General features: G+C 39.5%; 1 protein-coding gene across 5 annotated transcripts in view; it reads right to left on the bottom strand.

Annotated features, from left to right (window-relative positions):
- diaph2 (diaphanous-related formin 2) overlaps window positions 1–20,503 on the bottom strand; it is a 449,753-nt gene that overhangs the window by 303,854 nt on the left and 125,396 nt on the right. For all 5 annotated transcript variants that reach the window (XM_074649328.1, XM_074649329.1, XM_074649331.1 and 2 more), the window contains 5 exons: window positions 19,642–19,778; window positions 15,744–15,852; window positions 11,284–11,394; window positions 9,236–9,348; window positions 4,269–4,385 (listed from right to left, as the gene is read on the bottom strand). In XM_074649328.1, coding sequence (XP_074505429.1) covers window positions 4,269–4,385; window positions 9,236–9,348; window positions 11,284–11,394; window positions 15,744–15,852; window positions 19,642–19,778 — 587 coding nt within the window. The remainder of the gene's footprint in view (window positions 1–4,268; window positions 4,386–9,235; window positions 9,349–11,283; window positions 11,395–15,743; window positions 15,853–19,641; window positions 19,779–20,503) is intronic.

Genomic DNA, 20,503 nt, shown 5'->3' with positions numbered 1-20,503 from the left:
AAACAAGCAACTTTTTTTATTATAAACATTAAATGGAGTGAAGTTTATTTGCGAGGCTGTGACTCTGACTGTTGCCCATAAATTCAAAGGCTATGTTCTGTTGCTACCTTGTGGGTGGACAGGCCATATCACGTTATGAACAAAAATATGAAAGAACACACAATTCTGAGCCAAAGCAAATAAGAATAAATCAGCATTTAGGTGCACTGTTTTGAAAGCATGAAATGCCATACATTAAGCTTGAGCTGGCGGATTCGCCCACTCATGATTGGAACAAGCTAGTGAAAGCTCACACATCGCCCTGCATGGCTTAAGCACTGTGGCACTCGGCTTACAACTGTCACCAATGTACACCACATTATTATCTCAATAAGCCGCCCTATTTTCCCTTCGTCCTCCATCCTCCGCCGCCACCGAGCAGATATGGGCTGGGTGGAGATAACTGGAGACGGAGAGAGTGACCCAGAACTGTCAGGCCCCTCCACAGTGGGCAGGGCTGGGCTCCAGAAGCTAGCATATGTCCCCTGCATCATTCCCCACCTCTTCTTTTACTTTGGCACCTTCATTTCTTCCAATGATGGCTTGCAGTTCAGCGCAGCCCCAGCCACTTGATCCAGCTCTGCTCCACATAACCAGTGTAATCCCCATATCACTAGGCTCCAAAAGAGCAGATCTGCTCTATATTTACTGGGTGGGTTTGATGTGCTCCCATTCATTAGGCTTGCAGTGAGAGATTAATTATCAAAAATAAACCAAGCCCCGGAGGGGAGCGCAACAACTAATGTTGTGTTAGGAGGAATGACAGTAGACGGAGCACCGTTTGCCCACTGTAGACCTTCTTATTATTAGAATACTTACTATATTATTCAATTCATTTCCATGTAATGTAGATTATTATTTAACACATGAATCAAAGGTACCATGTGTGCTATCAATTCCAATAAAAACAAATGATTAAAAACAACATAATCTTTTACTTTATATAGAATATTATGAGCACAGATGCATTCCTTTGATCACAAAGCCAAAGTCTGTCACATTTACTGTATACAACATACCTAAACACTGCGCCATTAAACAATGTCAACTAGAGTAGGGATGCACCGATATCGAGCCGATACGGACTCAAATAGCTGGATCTAGGGCTGTTGCATTAACCGCAATATTGCAATATCGCAATACTGACAAGCCAACCACCTGGGATGGCAAGCAACCGCCACAACCGCAATGTTCATGTTTTTTCTTTTTTGAACGCTGTGCAATGGGAGCGCCTTTACTGCACTGAACGCCTTTACGGCACTGAACGCTGCACGTTTGGTGTTTTTTTTTCTGGTCGCTGAGAGTTAGAAAATGTTCAGATTTGGGTAAAACTCCACAATGACCAACCGTCACATCTTACATGAGGCTGCAAGTGCTGAACAACAACACCAATGAAGGAGGAATTACTACACATAGACCGGCGGGTCCGTCCTCTCTCCCTTCGTGCATCGACCTTCCCGTCATCCAGAGCAAGTACTCTACTTTGTGCCGACATTTTGACATTCTGTATCATAGCAACCAGACGCAACCAAAGCGCAGCTTAAAAAAACACCTCATTGCCCTTCTGTACTCTGCGTTTACCAATAAATAAGTATTTCATTTGTTTTAAAACTGTCATTTAAAAAGCAACAATATACCGAATAATAGCCTAACAATAAAGCTTATCTTTATAACACTAAAATCAGGATAAATAAAGTAATTTGCAAAACAAAAAAGATGCAATATAATACCGCATATCGCGTTGTTGAGCCAATTATTATCACCATAGGGGAAATTCCTTCACCGCGACAGCCCTAGCTGGTGACAACGGGGCTGATCTATTCAATTCAATTCTATGTTTATATACTATATACATTATATACTGGAATTGTACTTCCTGTGTAAGTTTTGACCAACTTGTTGCTGCATTAAAAAGGTTTACACATGAGTTGTAATTCCTGTTAATTTTGAAGATTTCCTACCAAGTTGCTGGTGTACGATATATTATTCTAATAATAAACAACAACTCAGTAAATTTATATCTATGTATTTATTTGTTACATTTTGTTTAACAAAAGGTCTGATGTTGCCCTAAACATAAAAGAATGATCCACACAGTGCGGCATACAGCTTATTAATTAAACACTGGTATCAGATCGGTACTCGGTATCGGTCGATACCCAAAGCCCAGGTATCCCTATCGGTATTCAGACTGAAAAAGTCGGATCGGTGCATCCCTAAACTAGAGCCATGCATTGCTACCAGACATTCTCTGGCCTGCCTATTTTTGTTTTTGTTACAACTTGAGTGAATATTATACATATACTATACTACCACTACTGTGACTACCATTTCACATTTTCACCCGGTTTTGACCACAACATGAACAGATGGTAACTTTAAGGGCAACGACGGGAAAAAAGATTGATAGTATCTATTGGAAATAGCTGCATGTACTGTAGTCCTGCATCTTCCATCATCCTAAATCACACACCAGTGATGTATGGGGAATAAAATGCTTCAGTCAGAATGAATTCCTGGTGTTAATGTCTGTGTGTGCACATGTGTGGGTTCGTCCTTGCATTTGTGATGGAGGTGGGAGGGAAAAAAACATTTCAAAAACATATCTTTAAAAAGACCATCAGTTTTTTTTTGTTATGAGCGCCGGTACTGATCCCTTGTTATTGCTGGCTCACAGAGGGGTACATGGACACTGGAGCCGAGGTGGATGTGGCTGTACTAGCTGGTTAATGTGAATTCTATTTCTCACTTCCTACGAATAGATGTGGAATACATTATTCATAACTCCAAGGGAACAGCAACTTGTCTATGGTAAATTCATCTTCTTCCTCGCATCCTCCCTTCGTCTTCCAACGTTTTTTTTAAGTCTCATTTCTGCAAAAAGGTCTGACACAGCAGTGAATTCATCAGTGTCACTCCATTCGGAGGAACGGCGGCCTTCCTGCCCAGTGAATGACATATCTGCTCTTCAAAGGCAAAGTAGACAGCTAACCCAACAGTTTAAAAATCACTTAATGATTCTGAATATTATCCCTCCTCTGATCCACCTGATCTACATTGTTTTAAATGGGCTTGCATAATTGGTTTTAGCATTCAGTTTTGCATATTTTTTGACCATTTTTTATGTATGTTATTATGTACTGTGTGTTTTATGTTCAAGTCTGCTGCCTTCAAATGGAGATCGTGAGCTTGTTGGTTACAACATGTTAAGTTGTGTACACAATATGCTCGGTGTTCAAGCTGTGAAGTCGTGAGAACAGTCTGCTGCTAAACAACGACATTACCGTGTTACAGCAACAAATAGGGTCACCATTTCTGATGGCTGTCGTCAGAAAATGTGCATCTTTTACTTTTCTTTTAGAGTTTTCTGTATATATCTTTAGATTAAAACATATTTAAATAAATTTATGTTTTTTTAACAATTTAGTTTTGTGTGTTTTCTGTCACATATTTGCCTCATTTATTATATGTAGGTACAGTGGGGTCACATTTTCTGACATCAGCTGCCAGAAATGGTGACCTCATGGGTTGCTGGCTCTCTGCGGTCACAGATTTCGGTGTAACACCGGTATTACTTTCTGCGTCTGGAAGCCATCAAGGCTAACGTAATGCAGGAAAAACAAAGGTATAAAATTACAAAGAAAAACTCTGTGCGACTAAAATTACAATATATAAACTTGTCATTCACCAAAACATTACCTTCCATGGCCTCCGCCACTTCTGACAATGTCAAGACATGTCACAACTTGTCAACTCGGAGCTTTCAGAAAATTTCCGCTTAGAAGTTTGTGAATAAGCGGGGGATAAAGAGGGGGCGTTCATATGGACTCTTCTCATTAGCACCGTGTTTTATGTTTCACCTGACTGTAAGACTTCTTTTCTCAGCTCAGATGATGAACTAAAAGTTTAATTGAATTAATGAATAAGAGAGCCAAGGTAATGGATGTTGCTTTCACAGGCAACAGTTCGAGGTAAATGATAAAAGGTACAGTAATATAAAGGTAGTTCAAGCTTGGCTTTAAAACATCACTTACTTTTAGGAGGATAAATGTAAAAAACTCATTTCTACCAGGCTTTTTATTTTTATGTTGTCAAAGCCAAACAAACAAACAGACCCTCTGTATGAGGTGGTGTTTCATATCTACTGTTAAAAACAAAAACAAAGCCAAGACCATGAGGTCATCAGTCAATAAGAGGCCAGTGGTATGTCAAAATCAAACACAACGTACCTGATGTAATAGTCGTTCCTGATGAGCAGAAGGTGCTGAAGGATTGACAGGAAGTAGGCCTCTGAGCCGGTGTCTTTCACCATGTTGGACAGGAGATGGTACACTTCATTCATATCAGTAGAGGAGCAAGGTTAAGGAAAACAACTTCATGACAGTGTTACTGTAACAAGTTAATTCAGTCAACAGTTAAGATTTACTTCTTGAGAAATGTCAGTTCATTATTCAGGTGAATCCAACTCCTTGTGAATATTTACATTTTCATTAGTTCTTGTTTTGTTTCTAACCACTTATTTTATCTCGGGGTTTTCTGACAGGCATCATTGTGCAAAAGCAAACAGAGATGTGATTCCTCTTATCCATTCTCTCTCTGGGGAGCTATAACAGTATAAACAGCTAACTTGAGGAGGGAGGACTGGTAATAAAGGACGCTCCCTCTGGTTTACCTGTCACTCTAAACCTTTCAGAATAGAGGATATTAATTACATGAGAAACTCACCGGTTTCAATGTTAAAAGACAAGAATGATGGGAAGCCGATCATTCGCAGGGCAAAAATATAGTTCAGCTCTCAGATTGAAACTGACATGTACTCAGGAGAGAAAATGCATGTTATTAAATTTGCAAAAGGTATTGATTATGTGTCTTATGTTCGCTTTCCCCAGGAGGAAGTAGTGATGGCTTTGATATCTAAAACAAACGTTGAATCAAACTGTCTATATTTAGTATAGAGCATTTCTTTTAAAAAGAATATGTATTAGTGATGCCTTTTATTCAAAGAAACACAAAATGTTTGATGCTGAAATTACCAAATCAAAAACAAAGCAAGGACTATATGACATACAGTATAGGAGAAGATGAAACACCTGCATTGAAATACATTTTAAAATCCAATCTCTACGTTAAGTTTATTAAGAAATAATAACATTTGTGTTGCTAAAACTTCTATTAGTGTTCTAAAAGTGTAGCTCCAAGAAGCAAATAAGCCAGGAAAATGAATGATTTGGAGCCTATTTAATTTGTTTGCTTGAGAAAGGAGGATTTCCCCGTGGAGACTCATCTTGTTTGAAAAAGTGGAATAAGCCTCTCAGATATGTGCACACATGCAGAAAAACAAAGAAGGCTAAGGAGACGGTACCCTGTTAAGCTCGCAGTGATGAAAACCTGATTGCCATCGTAACATGAAGTGCGGATCTTGACAATGTGTGCTAAAATATTTACATAGCGCCACATACTGACTGCAAAGCAATGAAGTGACACTTTAAACAGGGTGGAAGCATATGTTGTGATTCCCCTCCCTTCTGCTTTGGGTACAGAAAATATCTGTAAAATGCACATGCGGCTTCAGCTTGAGGATTCAGACTAAATTAAAGTCAAATTAAGACTGAACAGACTACCAGGGCAACAGTAATATCTGTTCTACCACTACTACTAGCTGCACAATTAATTGAATATTCATCGCAGTCACGTTTTTGGCTTCCCACAATTAAATGATGATCAACTGCGATATTGAAAACGGGTACTCCGCTCATAGAAAACTTGGCTGCATGTCAAATCAAGCGCTTCCTGAACTACCAGCCAGCCACAAGGGGGTGATCGAGAAGTTTTGGCTTCACTTTTGGGGAGCTGTCGTGCCGTCTGGAGTTGCAACCGACTGAAGCATTTTCCGTGTGCCAAACATGCTGATGCAAAAACCCAATGGCCCTCTCTAGAGCCATTTGGAGCAGAGCTAGTGCGTAGAGTGTGTGTGTACGTGGGAAGTGAGTGGTGACGCAAGCAAGAGAGAGAGAGAGAGAGCGGTGGTGACGGGGGCGAGTAACATTATCGACTCTTAACAGTGTTTGGTTTGTCCGTTCTGGGCTACTGTAGAACCATGGCGGTGCAAGATAGCGGACTCCATGGAAAGGACCTGCTCTCTATGTAGATATAAACGGCTCATTCTAAGCTAACGAAAACAAAATGGTTCTTATTATACACTAAAGAAAACATACCTATTAATATCATATTCAATTTCTGCCAAAAGAACCTTAATTGTTACACGCCGGTCCTCATGAAATCAAAAGCAGTGCTCTGATGAATTCATTTTGGGTATAAAGTTTTGGTACAATTTTAAGCAGTGCTGTTTATTTAAATGTCAAAGTGCCATAGAAATATTTTGTCCCTAAAATGATTGACTAATTGTGATTAATAATCGTGATCACAATATTGATCAAAATAACCGTCATTTTGGACATAATCGTGGACTGCAACTAATTTTTATTGTCGATTAATCTGTTGATTATTTTCTCGATTAATCGATTATTTGATGGTCTATAAAATGGTGAAAAATGTCGATCAGTGTTTCCCAAAGCCCGAGACGACGTCCTTAAATGTCTTGTTTTGTCCACAACTCAAAGATATTCAGTTTACTGTCATAGAGGAGTAAAGAAACCAGAAAATATTCACATTTAAGAAGCTGGAATCAGAGAATTTTGACGTTTTCTTCTCTTAAAAAAACACTAAAAACCAATTATGCGATTATCAAATTAGTTTGGCGATTAATTTAATAGTTGACTGACTCATCAATAAATTGTTGCAGCTCTAGTGAATTAGTAATTTCAAGAGATAAAGCATCCCATCAAGTATTGTATCAATTAATGTTTTTAAAAATCTGTTTCAGTTTGACTTTTTTTCCTTGCATGTCGGTTCACATGTATTCAATGTAATGCATAATATGGAGTGGGACGTGCATGCAGAGAGAATGACAGATCGGAAAAAAGATCAGGTCAATAATCATTTGAGAGTTTTCTCCAATTAAAGATTATTGTCGACTAATCTGTTGATTATTTTCTCGATTAATGGATTAGTTGATGGTCTATAAAATGGTGAAAAATGTCAATCAGTGTTTCTCAAAGCCCGAGATCACGTCCTCAAATGTTTTGTTTTGTCCACAACTCAAAGATATTCAGTTTACTGTCATAGAGGAGGAAAGAAACCAGAAAATATTCACATTTAAGAAGCTGGAATCAGAGAATTTTGACTGACGGATATACTAATGTTATGGATCAAAATCACATGAGAGTAGAGTGAAACCTCGTTACCTACCTAACATGTACTCAAAGGTCAATCTGAAGATTTTGTCAATGCTTTATTTCCTAATAATATTTGTCAGGCTTCATCAACAGCTAATGAAGTATGACTCCCTGAGAGAGCATCAATAATTCAGATAATTTATTTCCTCAAAAAAAAAAACAGCACTTAACTGCATTCTCCATTTCCCATGCTATCATCCACACAAAACAATCCGCAGCCGCTGCAATTGGAGAAGATCAATTCCTTTAAATACTGTTTGACACTTTTCCTATTAATTTCAACAATGTCTGTAATTAAACTCCCATCCCATATCAAATTTTTGAGAGAGAGAGGGATGGGAATACGGGCTCCTCTGCAGTATCGTTCCCCTCCCTTGTATTAGCGGAGTATGAAGCCTGGGAGAATTACCAATCCTGTGAGATTCAATTATAGCCTCACCACAGCAGCATTTGAGAGGACACAAGAAGGAGCTCAGACTGGGAAAGTATCCAACTTGCTTCATCTATCACTAAGCTGCAGACATAAACCTAATGTAGAATGCCAATCCATTCGATGACAACCCCTCTGCGCTCTCTTTCTCGCTCTCTGTCTCGCTCTTTACACTCCCTCTCCAAATAATGAATAAACATGAGTGGCAGTCAAGTGTGACGTAGGCCAGTCAGTGGTGGGGTCAATCAATCACCATTCCACAGCTCATTAATATTTATTAGTGGCCTGGAGTCACCTCCTCGGCACCTGGACCGGGGCCGGACACAGAGGAGACAAGCCTCTCCAGGTTAATATTCATGGAGTTGCTGGGAGAAATAAGACACATATGCAATGCTCAGGTAGTAGAAGTACTACCAGCGTGATACCGTGTGTGTGTGTGTGTGTGTGTGTGTGTGTGTGTGTGTGTGTGTGTGTCATGCAGGAAAAGCGACAAAGGATAGCCTAGGCATTCGAATCATGCTCAGAGCCTGCAGATCAATACCACATTGTCCTTGGAAACAAACATTGGGCCTTCTCATTTGTGAACCTGCTCAAGCACATCATTAATCCAGGTGCACTTTTTTTTTTCCTCTTTATGCACACACACACACACACACACACACAACCTCCTTGCCTCACCTACACGTGTCAACAGAAACTGTCACTCACGGCAGCACTTTGTGCCAGTACAAGAACTCTGGGATTTGGTGGAAGAACAAAGGTTGTGGGAATGAACATCTGCATAACAATGTCAGCGTCTGGTTTGTCTGCTCCTCACAATGTCAGCCATTCATACATAGCCCCAGAGAAGATTTGTGAATTATTAAAGGGGTCTTTCTCTGGGATGCTTGAGGAAGTTTCTAACTCTGGGCTAAATTACTGCTCACCTTATCAACTTGTACTCTACACATTTGGAGTGAAATGGACATTGGTGGAGAGTTGGGGGGGAGAAAAGTCACATTTCTAAAACAGGAACAGGAAGACGAGGAGTGATAATGTCAGAACAGGAGAAACTTTGCATATAATATAATATGACTCCACATAAAATGTTTAATTGTCTACTGTGGATAGTAAATGGTAAGAACAGGAAGCATATGTCTGTTTGATATCCTCCTCTTGAGTCTTACAACAGTCATACTTAACCCTGCACTAACAGACAAAAGGACAAGAAGTGAAGAGAAGAGGAGAAGAAGAGTAAATAAAAAGATTGAACAGGTGGGAGGTTAAGATGACGGGGGTTATTTACCTAGTATACCTGGTCAGAGATGGAGCTGGATATTGTGCCCTGGCTCCTCAAATCCTTCTCTAATGAACCAAGCCATGAGAGGCTTTCGCCTGTAAAGCTTGACCAAACCCACTATATACACTCGTCTCTAGTTCTGCAGGCCTATTTATCTGTATATTCACAGAGGGAGGAGAAAAAAAAGGATATTCCATCTCAGCGCGGATGTCATCCAGGCGATGGGAGAGTTCGATAGAGTCCTCCTCCTTGTTCTCATTGAACACCTTCAGCTGGATGTCTAGCTCCTCCGTCTCTTTTAGCTCCTAGAATGATTTAGACGTACAATACATAGCTGAGAATATGAAGTTATACAAAAGGTCATCTTGCAATGTTGATTATGATAAACACGTCGTAGCACCTGCAAGGAATAACTTAGCTTTTAACAATTTATTACTCTAGTATCGGTATTGTTGAAACTGTAAAGCGGGTCTATTGTAAAAGATGTAACACTAGAATATTAGTTTTCCTGTTGCAGCTGTACAGAGGACTGTGGACTGAGACGCCCTGAACCCTCTCACTAGGTATTCCAGACAGTACCTATTCCTGCACACCTGTTCCAGCCACGAGGGGCTACGGCAGTGCTCTTTACCACTTCTCTATGAATCACCTGCAGTGGAGTTTACAGACGGAGACAGGGCCAAATGTAACCCAATTTCTGCAGGTATCAATCACCCTGCACTGTTTTTTTGGGTGCACCATCTGTCTTCAGGAGGGAGGTGCACGATGCCACAAAAAAAAACAGGAGGGGGAAGGAGAAGAAGGAGGGCCAAATACATGTGTCAAGGACTATAAGAACAAAACAAATTGTGCTCTTTTTTTCTCCAGTGGAGTTCACTTTTTCTTTGCCAACATCTACGCCAGGCTCCTGAGCATAACTCATAATTAGATGAACCAGTGTCAGTTTGAATGTTGGCATTAGAAGCGGCGAACGTGGCATTCATAAATGACTGTACACTGAGACTCTTTCATATCGGGGGGCAGAATTGAAGATAATTAAAGTAATGACAGTAATAATCAACAGGAGCAGCTGGGATGACTTATTAACAACTGGCTCTGTGACACGCTCACCCCACTCGCTACAAATGAGCGCTTGAGTGATGAGTTGGAGCTCGTTTGCCTTCGCCTCATGTGAAGATGTGTAGGCCTGCTGATAATGATGCCAGGACGACCTGCGTGATGAGGTGCTGGCACTGCATCACACTTGACACAAGCTTCTACTACGAGTTATATCACTACTGCTACTAATTGAATTAATAATAATAAAACCGATTTATGCAGCGTATCCTCATACAACGGTTTGTAGGATATCGTACAAAAAGTTATTCCTCATTTTTCGCACGTTTTCCTACAAATGTCCAGCAACACGTGTCGATTTCCGCTCGTTACATGTATACAGTCTTTTCAATATAAACTTCCGTCTTCACAGGAAACAACTTGGTTAGGTTTAGGCAACAAAATTACTTAGTTAGGTTTAGGAAAAGATTGTGGTTTGGGTTAAAATAACTACGGAAGTGGCGTAACTTAAGTACGGAAGTTGCATGACAAATAAATCAACGTTGACGTCTTGTTCCACACGGAGTACGAACACCGGTCTCCTGGGCGAAAGTCCAGTTTTTTTTGACCCGCCCATATTACTTTTCGTAAATATAGATACGACCGGTGTATGAGAACAGCCTGATTTATGTCATTTGTTTCATGTGACACCTGGATTATGTGGTTTGAACGCCTGATTGTTTATTCTAAACACGATTACGTAAATATCACATGCATTTCCATGTTGTTGCATGACTGAAATCACTGTTTGGCCATGTGTTAACTATAGTCTAAGAAATTCTGCTATGTTCAAGGTTGGACACTTAACCAACACATATTCAAGCTGTAATGTGTTATGCTGCAAGGCTACGAATCTGCCTCGAGGAGTTAGAATGTATTCAAAGAGCCTAGAGCAATCAGTACTAGTAGAAATAAGACAACGTACGTGGTTCTAGAAGAATTACCAAAGCAATACAGTGGTGTGTTTATGACCAGAGGTTTGACTGAACAGACGGAATTCACTGATTGAATTTACGGAATGAAACAAAAGTAAATATTTGTGCCACAACTTCTTTCACAAAGTCAGGACCAGAACTTGAACTCCATTATTTTTAGGCATGTGAATAATCCAACCATGTGTGCTGTGAGATAGTTTGATAACTCACAGGTAGGATCTTCTTGAGGCCACATCTTAAGAACTCGTTGCGTAGATGTATCCGGAAGTCCAGGTCATCGGGGGAGGTGACCAGCGCATTGATCAACTGCATGCAAGCAACCTGTAGAGGAGGCGGACAAAACGACAGAGAAAGAAAGAAACAAATGAGACACAAAAGAGATGTATTTTGCAAAACATATCAATATAAGATTATGTAATTTAATTGTACATTTTGTGCTTTGTGTTTCTGTAATATAAATATGTGTTTTTGGAGTTTCTTATTTGCTTTTAATATTCTCTTTCCAAAACCAAAACTTCAGAAAAGAGATTGCATCGATGAGGGGGAGAAAGGGAGAGAGCACGGGTGTGTCTAGATGTGCATTATTAATGGATTTATTGGTAAGGAAAGAGCCTCGATGTGTGTGTGTGTGTGTGTGTGCGTGCGTTTGTGTGTGTTTGGGTGGAGGAGGGGGGTTAAGAGGAAATCCGCTGATGAATTATAATGAGCAGTAAGGTGTTTCAGGGGAGTAAGCCATGGATAAGATAGTTTTCCTTGGACAGACAATCGATAGCAGGCTGAAGGATTCCCATGGACGATGTGAAACACTGTCTTCTCAAACCTTGACCCTCTACTGAGGCTTGTATGCTTTATTAATAAGAGCCACAACAATGCTGATTCTGTGTGGTTTCCTTCCTGGATCACTTTTATTATTCTTCTGAGTTAACATTTTTATTCAAACATTCAAGCCTACAAATGCAGATCCTGCCACATAATGCCATCTGCACATATGTTATTAAATATGTTCTTTTCAATCATTGCTTTGCTCTTTCAACATTTTTCCATACTTTTGTGCAATAAATTAAATTTTAAGTTGTATTTAATTAGCGCTACAATCAAAGAGCTGGGTAATATATCGATATTATATTGATATCGTGATATGAGACTAGGTATGGTCTTAGATTTTGGATATCACAATATTCTCATAAGGCATATGTGTTGTCTTTTCCTGGTTTTAAAGGCCGCATTACAGTAAAGTAATGTAATTTTCTGAACTTACCAGACTCTTCTAGCTGTTCTTCACCCACTTAGTCATTATATCTACATTATTGATGATTATTTATCAAAAATCTCATTGTGTAAATATTTTGAGAGCGCACCAATAGTCAACCCTACAATATCATTGCAATCTGCTGCTGTCATTATAGATTATAGTTTACAGTCTTTAATGAACATTTTTTGGAATATGTACATAATATCATATGTCACTTTATGTACATATTGTAATATTTAAATATCTGTCACTGAAAATATAAATCATACTCACTGTAAAAACAGTATATAGACATCTACATACTGTACATAATTATCCACCCCATGTATATCCATCCAGTATTTATTTCTTTGCACTTCCAGAACACTTGACTTGTATATAGTCATTTTATATTTACTTCTATTATTGTATTCTTATTTTATTGTTGGTCATTATGGTTCCTAGCTGTTATTTCTATTCTGTTAGTACATTGAGAGAGCTGCATAAAACCGGAGTCAAATTCCATCTATGTATAAACATGGAAAAGTAAACAATAATAATACCTGATTCTGAATATCGATATTGAGGTATTTGGTAAAAATGTCTGTTTGATGAAAGGCAGAACAAAAGCTATCTGAAATGAACAGTATTGTTGTTTCTGTAACCTGCTAAAGATGTAGCAGCAGTAAATCAAACACGTTTGATGGGGGGGAAATGCATGCTGTTATGCAATACAGGTATACTGTAAGATACTGCATATGCCCTTGGGAAAGCACAGGCTTGTTGGAGTAAAGGATGCACCACCATTGACTATGTTGCACCAGTGCCAGGCACCAAAAAACATGGCAGACTTCTCCATGTTCCACTAAAGCTTGAGAGCCTCTAAGCAAGTTCTGTGTATTGAAACCTGACATTTTACTGGATCCACCAGAGGCCGGATACATAAAAGAAACTCCACCAAATCTTCACAGAATTTATGTGAGTGAAGAAAGCCACAGAGCTCATGAAAAATTCCTTCTCTTCTTCTGCATAGAGATTGATACTTACATCAAGCACCTCAAACATACCTCCGTCATGTGCTGTGGAGTGGGAAGCGGTTGTGTTGGGGGTTGGGGGTGTTATCTGTGTTGGGTTTAGAGAGCTGCTGTGGCGGTGCCATAGGGGGGGTTCCAAACATCGTAATTAAAAGTGGCACTGCTGGGACGGTTTTAAAGTTGAAATGCAGAGTTTCTCTCGTGCTCAGCAGACGAGAATAGCCCGAACTACGGCAAAACACATTTTAATCACATTAGCTAAGTCTCCTTCTACAGCCCATCACAGGTTTTGGATAAAAAGTCTATTAATTTCCTTGAACCCCCTGCATCAGCAAAGCATTTTAATTTACTTCACAATTAGCAGAGCTTCATTTCATTAACCGCAAAATTTAAAGGAAAAACAACAGCCTCCTAATAAAAGAATATCTACTTTCACTTCCACCACCCGCCTCATCAGTTTCCTTCATGACTTTTCCTTCATGACTTCACAATCCCTGCAGTTAAAAAAGTAATTCCTTAAGTAATTCCCTGCTTTTGGTTTCACAAAAAAAAACATGTTTTAAGCAGTGTTTTTATTGCTGTTGTGTAGCCTTTCCTGCTGCTGAAGGAAACGAGTGAAAACGAAGAGAGGTATGGTGCTGTAGTTGCCCTTTCACACCGAGTCCTCGGAGACCCAACTTGACAGAAGCATGGAGAAAAGCAAGGGGGAGTATTTGTAAGATGCGAGAAAAAAACGAGCAAGATAGTGAGAGGAGGAGAAAATGTGAGACGAGAGAAGGAAGCTTAGAGAGGAACTCAGCATCTCTGCTTTTTTTGTTTTTAATATAATGTTTCTGGTGTTCACAAAATTCAGTAGAGATATTCAATGAAGCAGGTGTTTGTGATTAAAGCAGTGGCGACGGAGCTCCGGGTGCATTTCAATAGCCCAGTGATCACATCCCATCATGTGCAAGAGGTGCAGAGGGGTTGACAAGTGGACCCAAAGACAGTAAGAGAAGCAGAGAAAAACACATGTATGAGGACAGCTGAGGTTGAGGTACAACGGGCCCCAGAGTGACACGACTGTCAATTTCAGTCTTGCCTGGCTTCAAACGTGGTCTTTGTGACAAAACAGAATTTGTGTGGATGACACTGGACTGTGCCAGGTTTCTGTCCACTGCAGCTACACGGCACAACTCCTGCTTCTGTTGAGAAGTTGCTTGCTTCTTTTTCTAAGTTTGGGTAGTATGAATCAGTGTGTATGTCTACTCAAGGCATCCTGAAATGTATACTGTACCACACAGTGGTGATTTACTTAAGTAAAAGTAGTAATATCACTGTGTCCTGAAGTCCTGAATTCAAAATGTTACTTAAGTAAAAGGACAAAAGTATTAACATCAAAATATACGTCATGTACCAAAAATAAAAATAAAAAAATATACAGATTGGCCCATTTTAGAATGATATATATAATATTATTGAATTATTATTATTGATGCATTAAAATGTGTATTACTTTAATTTTTCAGTTGGTAAAGAGGGAGCTTATTTTTCATTATATACACTGCCGGGTAGCTTGTGAATATCACGAATGGATCAATAAAGTCCTATCTTTATCCAAGTTAATACATCATACTTTATTTGTTGATAATATTTTGTATTACTAATCTGAATCTGCAACCTAACTAAAGTTATAAAATTAATTTAGTGGGGTAAAAAGTACAGTATTTGCCTGTGAGATGTAGTGGAGTAGAAGTATAAATGGAAATAGTCAAGTAAAGTACCTTAAAATTGTACTTAAGTACAGTACTTAAAGGGCGAGTGTGTAGGATTTTGGGGGATGTATTAGCAGAAATGGAATATAATATTCATAACTATGTTTTCATTAGTGGATAATCACCTGAAACTAAGAATCGTTGTGTTTTAGAGGGAGCCTTTCACGTTTTTACGTTACCCGAAGGCCGCGGTAGTTCTCCGAAACGCTTGGAAAGAGAGGGTTGAGCGGAGGGGTTGTGTCTAGGAAAACTCGGGGTAAACTCTCTCAAGATGGTTATGGTTAGGTTTTGACTCGAGTAGTTAAGGTTAGGATAGGTCGGTTTTTTTTGGGCACGTTTTTGGAAGTTGCGCGTTACCTTCTAGACGCGACCAAGCAGAAGGGTATTCAGTTGGTTGCAAATTGCAACCTTACCACTAGATATCACTAAATCCTACACACTGGGCCTTTAAGAAATGTACTTAGTTACTTTTCACCAATGGTACCATTTAAAAACTCAATATTCAAAGTGCTATAGAGTAACAGTGGTTACTGTACTGGCCACTGAACCATCATAAGGGTCACTTTTATCCTTCAAATTAAATAATCTAATAAAAAACAGCAATGAATGTGTGATGAATATCGGACAGTGTTGTTAACTGTGATTCCTAACCTGCAGCTGCTGGGCTTCGTGGTTCTCCAGTCCTTCCACAATTGGGGCAAATCTCTCTTTATTGTTCCTCTCTGCAGCAATTGTCATGGCAGCTAGAATCTTATCCAGGCTGAAAGAAAACAGGGAACAGGGAGCAGGCACAACACAAAAGTCAACAAACACTTTTATCACCTCACTGACAGAACATTTACTCACAATTTTCAGCTCAAACACCATGTATCTTATCTCCCCTTGTGTGTCGGTGTGGACATTTGCTCGGCCAGTCTTTGGTCACCCTGACAAATGCTTTCCTTCTCTTTGAATGCAATCCCGTCTATTACCGCCGCAGTATCCACTTTTGACCTCATCATGCTTGTTGCTAAGGCGATGCTTGACAAAAAAACAGGCTTTTACTGCAAATGTGTTCAGTTGTCAAAGCAATTGTGGTGGAGTATATTTTGCTGGGTGAGAAAAGGGTGCAAATTATAGCAGGGACCGCCAGACTAATGTGCAAATACACCTATTGAGAAGGTAAGCAAATTGAGTACTTGCGAGGGCTCAAGGCAGCTCAGCTAAATAGAGCATTGGACAATTGCAGCCTCTAAATTGTGAATGAAAGAGAAATTCTGTGCTGCACACAGATCGCAATAAAAGTAAATTGATGTCTTTTGAGCACTTGTGCAAATGGTGATTTACAATACGCGTACATAATGGTATGAACAGGTGGTCTTTATGTCACTGCAGGGCCACATTTGCAATTTTGCTTTCATCAATTGAGAAACCAAAGTCCTCAACCATCTTACTCCCGTGGGTACAAAAGAGCTCTTAGCCTTATATATACAAGTTCACTTCACTGTTCCTATATAAGAATTGAATACATGGCGACACCAAATGTTGAAATGTCATCTCTATGCTCAGCTAATGTATGCATGTGCGAGCGTGTGCTCACTCATGCCACATATTCTTGCTGTTTCCATTTTTATTACCTTATATCAACCCCAAAAAATATCACTTTCAGGATGACAAGATAGCAGCAGTTGCTTCGTGAGAGAGGGATATCATGTGTCTAACCAAAAGGACTGTATGTGTGGAGTAAGCCTGACAAAGAGATAAATGGAACGGCCATGCTCTGTGATAGGGGTTACAGAGTCACAGACAAGCATGGGGAGCTGCATACTGAGCAGCTTTAAAGCCAGTTCAGACGACGCTTCAAAACAGGCGAGATAGATCTGCTTAACTTGTCTTGTTCCCTTTTGATGCTGTCAGCTGAAGTGGGTGTTGAACACGAGCCAGTGTCACAACATTGGTTGGCAGAGAAGTTTCTGAGCAAGAAAGTGACGCCTCAGCTCCTTTGGCTGTCATTTCTACAGGATATGTACATTTTAATGCAGGGCTGTGATCATGGCAAAGATTTCCATGTTTACTTCAACCTATTCTTGAACACTTTGAGAACGGAGGGAGAGCGATATGTGCTATCTATACATCCTTTATCTGCTTAAATATACTTTTTTATGATTTATATCTATATATTTTTATATATTTTTTGTTTTATAGAAAAATACTCAGATATACATAGGGCTGTCGCAATAACTGCAATATTGCAATACCGCACTATTGATAAGCCGACTGCAGGGGATGGCAACAACCGTCAATTTTGGATTCTTTGCAAAGGGAGCTTGGCATATTTACACTATGCTACAAACGGCAGCAGTGTGACGAGGCGCTGAGTGTCTATTCTGCGCTGAGCGCTGCATGTTTGGTGTTTTTTTACACTCACTGAGAGTTGAAAAATGGCAATGACAATTGAAGAGAAATTAATACACATAGACTGGCCGGTCCGTCCTCTCTCCCTAAGTGTTTCAGCCTTCCCTTCATCCAGAGCAAGTACTCTACTTTGCGCCGACATTTTTACTTATACGAATATACTGTATCATAGCAACAAGATGCAACCAAAGTGTCTCAGCTGAAAAAAAGGCAGCGCCTCATTGCCCTTCTGTGAGCGCTTTGAGTGGTCGGAAGACTAGAAAAGCGCTATATAAGTCCAAGTCCAAGTCCATTCTGCATTCAACAATAAACAAGTATTTAATTACCTGTCATCTTTGTCATTTAAGAAGCAACAATATACCTAATAATAGCTTAACAATAAAGCTTATTTATACAGCACTAAAATCAGGATAAACTAGTAGAGCAATCATTATTACCGCAGGGGGAAGTCCTTCACCGCGACAGCCCTCGGTATACGTAAAGTAAACGCCTGTGTTTAATGGATACATATTTTTAGGAGCAGTTGCTGAGTATAATTGTGATTTTAAAAAATTTAACTGAATCTAAGTGAACCAAAAAAAAAAAAAAAAAAAAAGAATACTCTTGAAGCGACATAAAAAAAATAGCAATTGGATTAAATTTATGTTAATTTTGAGATTCCCACTCCTGGATATTCTGCAACTTAAAAAAACATTTTTGGAAACTGTACACAGTCACAGTACTACAAGAATAAAGGCGTATGTGGATGGTCAGAGATGTGAGACACACTGCTGAACTCAGCTTCTCCAACAGAATTTGTGGGTTTGTTTATTTCCACCACTGCATACAGACTGACTTTGAAGTGCCATTGTTATTCTAGTCTGGCCCTGTGGGAAACAATAAAAAACACTCCCCTAAATCCAATTTATAAGCTGTCAGCCAGGTTGTGTGTCCGTGGCAAACTACACTGAGTAGTTCAACACTTTAAAACAGGCTAAACTGCATCATCTGACCACGTGAAGCAACGAATGTCTATACTGCCTGAGGTCATGTGTGAACGCAGAATATGCTCACAGTGGGTAAACATGTATGCATCTCTATCTGAGTAGATGCCACCCCCAGTGGGAGAAGACTGAAGCAATAGTGATATTCCAGTGTTTACAAGAAGCAGCAATCTCCTTGCTAAACATTACAGAGCATGTAAACACAGCAGAGATTCAGTCAGTCAGGATTTTGAATTGGCAGATCAGATCAGATCATTGATTTGTACTGTTTCCATATCAGCTGTGATTTACTGAGAAAGAAAGGGAAATGTGTCGCTCACTCAACTTTGAATAGTGAAAACTTGCTTGCAACTTTGAATGGAGGAGCTTAGGCAAAAGTACTTAAAGGGTCAGTTCATCCAAATTACAAAACAGCATACCCCTTAGGTAAGTTGGAAAATAGCAATTGTATATAGTTTGAGTAGAGCTGCAACGATTCATCGATTAGTTATCAACTATGAAATTAATCGGCAACTCTTTTGGTAATCGGTTTGAGTCATTTTTGTAAGAAAAAAAAAGTCAAAATTCTCCGATTCCAGCTTCTTAAATGTGATTATTTTCTGGTTTCTCTACTCCTCTATGACAGTAAACTGAATACCTTTCAGTTGTGGACAAAACAAGACATTTGAGGACGTCATATTTGGGCTTTGGGAAACACTGATGGACATTTTTCACCATTTTCTGACATATTTCTGAGATATCTGTCACTGAAACCTCTGGACTGTGTCTCCAGATGAAAACAGATCCAAAGGAAAATGTCCACAGCAAGGTTTGCAGATTATCCTGAGTAACCGAGAGATTGTTTCTGCTTCTATTTTATTTCTGTCATTTTTTCACACTCAAGTGGATTTCTGTTCACACCTATTTTCTTGGTGCAGCTGTGGAAGTCTCAATGGCAAATATTTTGAAACCTCTGCAAATACAAAATGAAGCTCTCAACTGTGTGATCTAGAAACTGGGACAAAATCTTTATCTTACTTAACATTCTTGGGCTATAATTTGCATGATGAGTGGGTGGGCATTTGATAGACTATCTAGAGATGTCACTTTAATGGTATTCAAGACATGAGAAAGTGTGCCAGAGCAGGATGTGTGAGAGCGAATGTGACAGACGATCAGGTAATTTGACTTACATGTTCTCCTCTCCAATAATACAGAAAGCTGATAGAATTTTGACAGTCTCGGTCATCATGCTGGTCTGTTTGGGGTCAATCGCTCGCGCCAGCAGCAACAGGCTCCGCTCATCTCCCAAGATCCTTTGCAGCCCATACTGTGAGACATGGGAGGGAGGAGGTGGGATACAGAAAAGGTCCATTGGGTATAAATTAATGAGAGCATTTGCATTTATGGAGAACTTTCACTTCAAGTAAAAAATGAATTATAAAAAGAAGGTCTAATGTACGTAAGTTATAGTTAGCCTTAATTTTCTTTTAAGGAGGGACAACGAGGCCATGGGAAGAAAATGGAGAGGATGATGAATTAATTCAATTCAGGACAGGACTATAGGGACAAATGCTTATAGTCTCCTGTACCTTTTAGTCTCCCCACAACTGAAGGAATGGGCAGAGATGACCACGTGTGGGGATTAACTCTAGGAGAAGCAATATCAATAGTTCATCTATCCTTGAAATGTGTGCCACTTTTGAGAAATGAGCCAGACCTTCCCAAAAAAGGATAATTAAAAGATCTGAGACTGTGGGCTTGAAATGGTAAAATTAGCTTCTCTTTGCTGTGCAGGCTTGTCAGAGTCCAGATTCAAATCAGGTTTGGAGTCCTGGCCACCTGGGCTGCTACTAGAAATGTCTAAGATGTTTAATAGGAGCGCACAAAAAGAGCGGCATCTATACTTGTATATACTAGACATTACCTTTACACTTACTACTAGTCAATTCAAACATAATTAAAATGTCAGGTTGTTTAGGAGTGCATCCAAGCAAGAATAGCATTTCGTCACTGACATATAATTAAATATCTAAAGAATCAATTGCGTGGATC

This window comes from Sebastes fasciatus, chromosome 10 (genome assembly GCF_043250625.1).
Source record: "Sebastes fasciatus isolate fSebFas1 chromosome 10, fSebFas1.pri, whole genome shotgun sequence".
Classification (NCBI taxonomy): domain Eukaryota; kingdom Metazoa; phylum Chordata; class Actinopteri; order Perciformes; family Sebastidae; genus Sebastes; species Sebastes fasciatus.
Note: the sequence above shows the minus strand (reverse complement) of the source record. Positions and strands in the feature narration are given on the sequence as shown.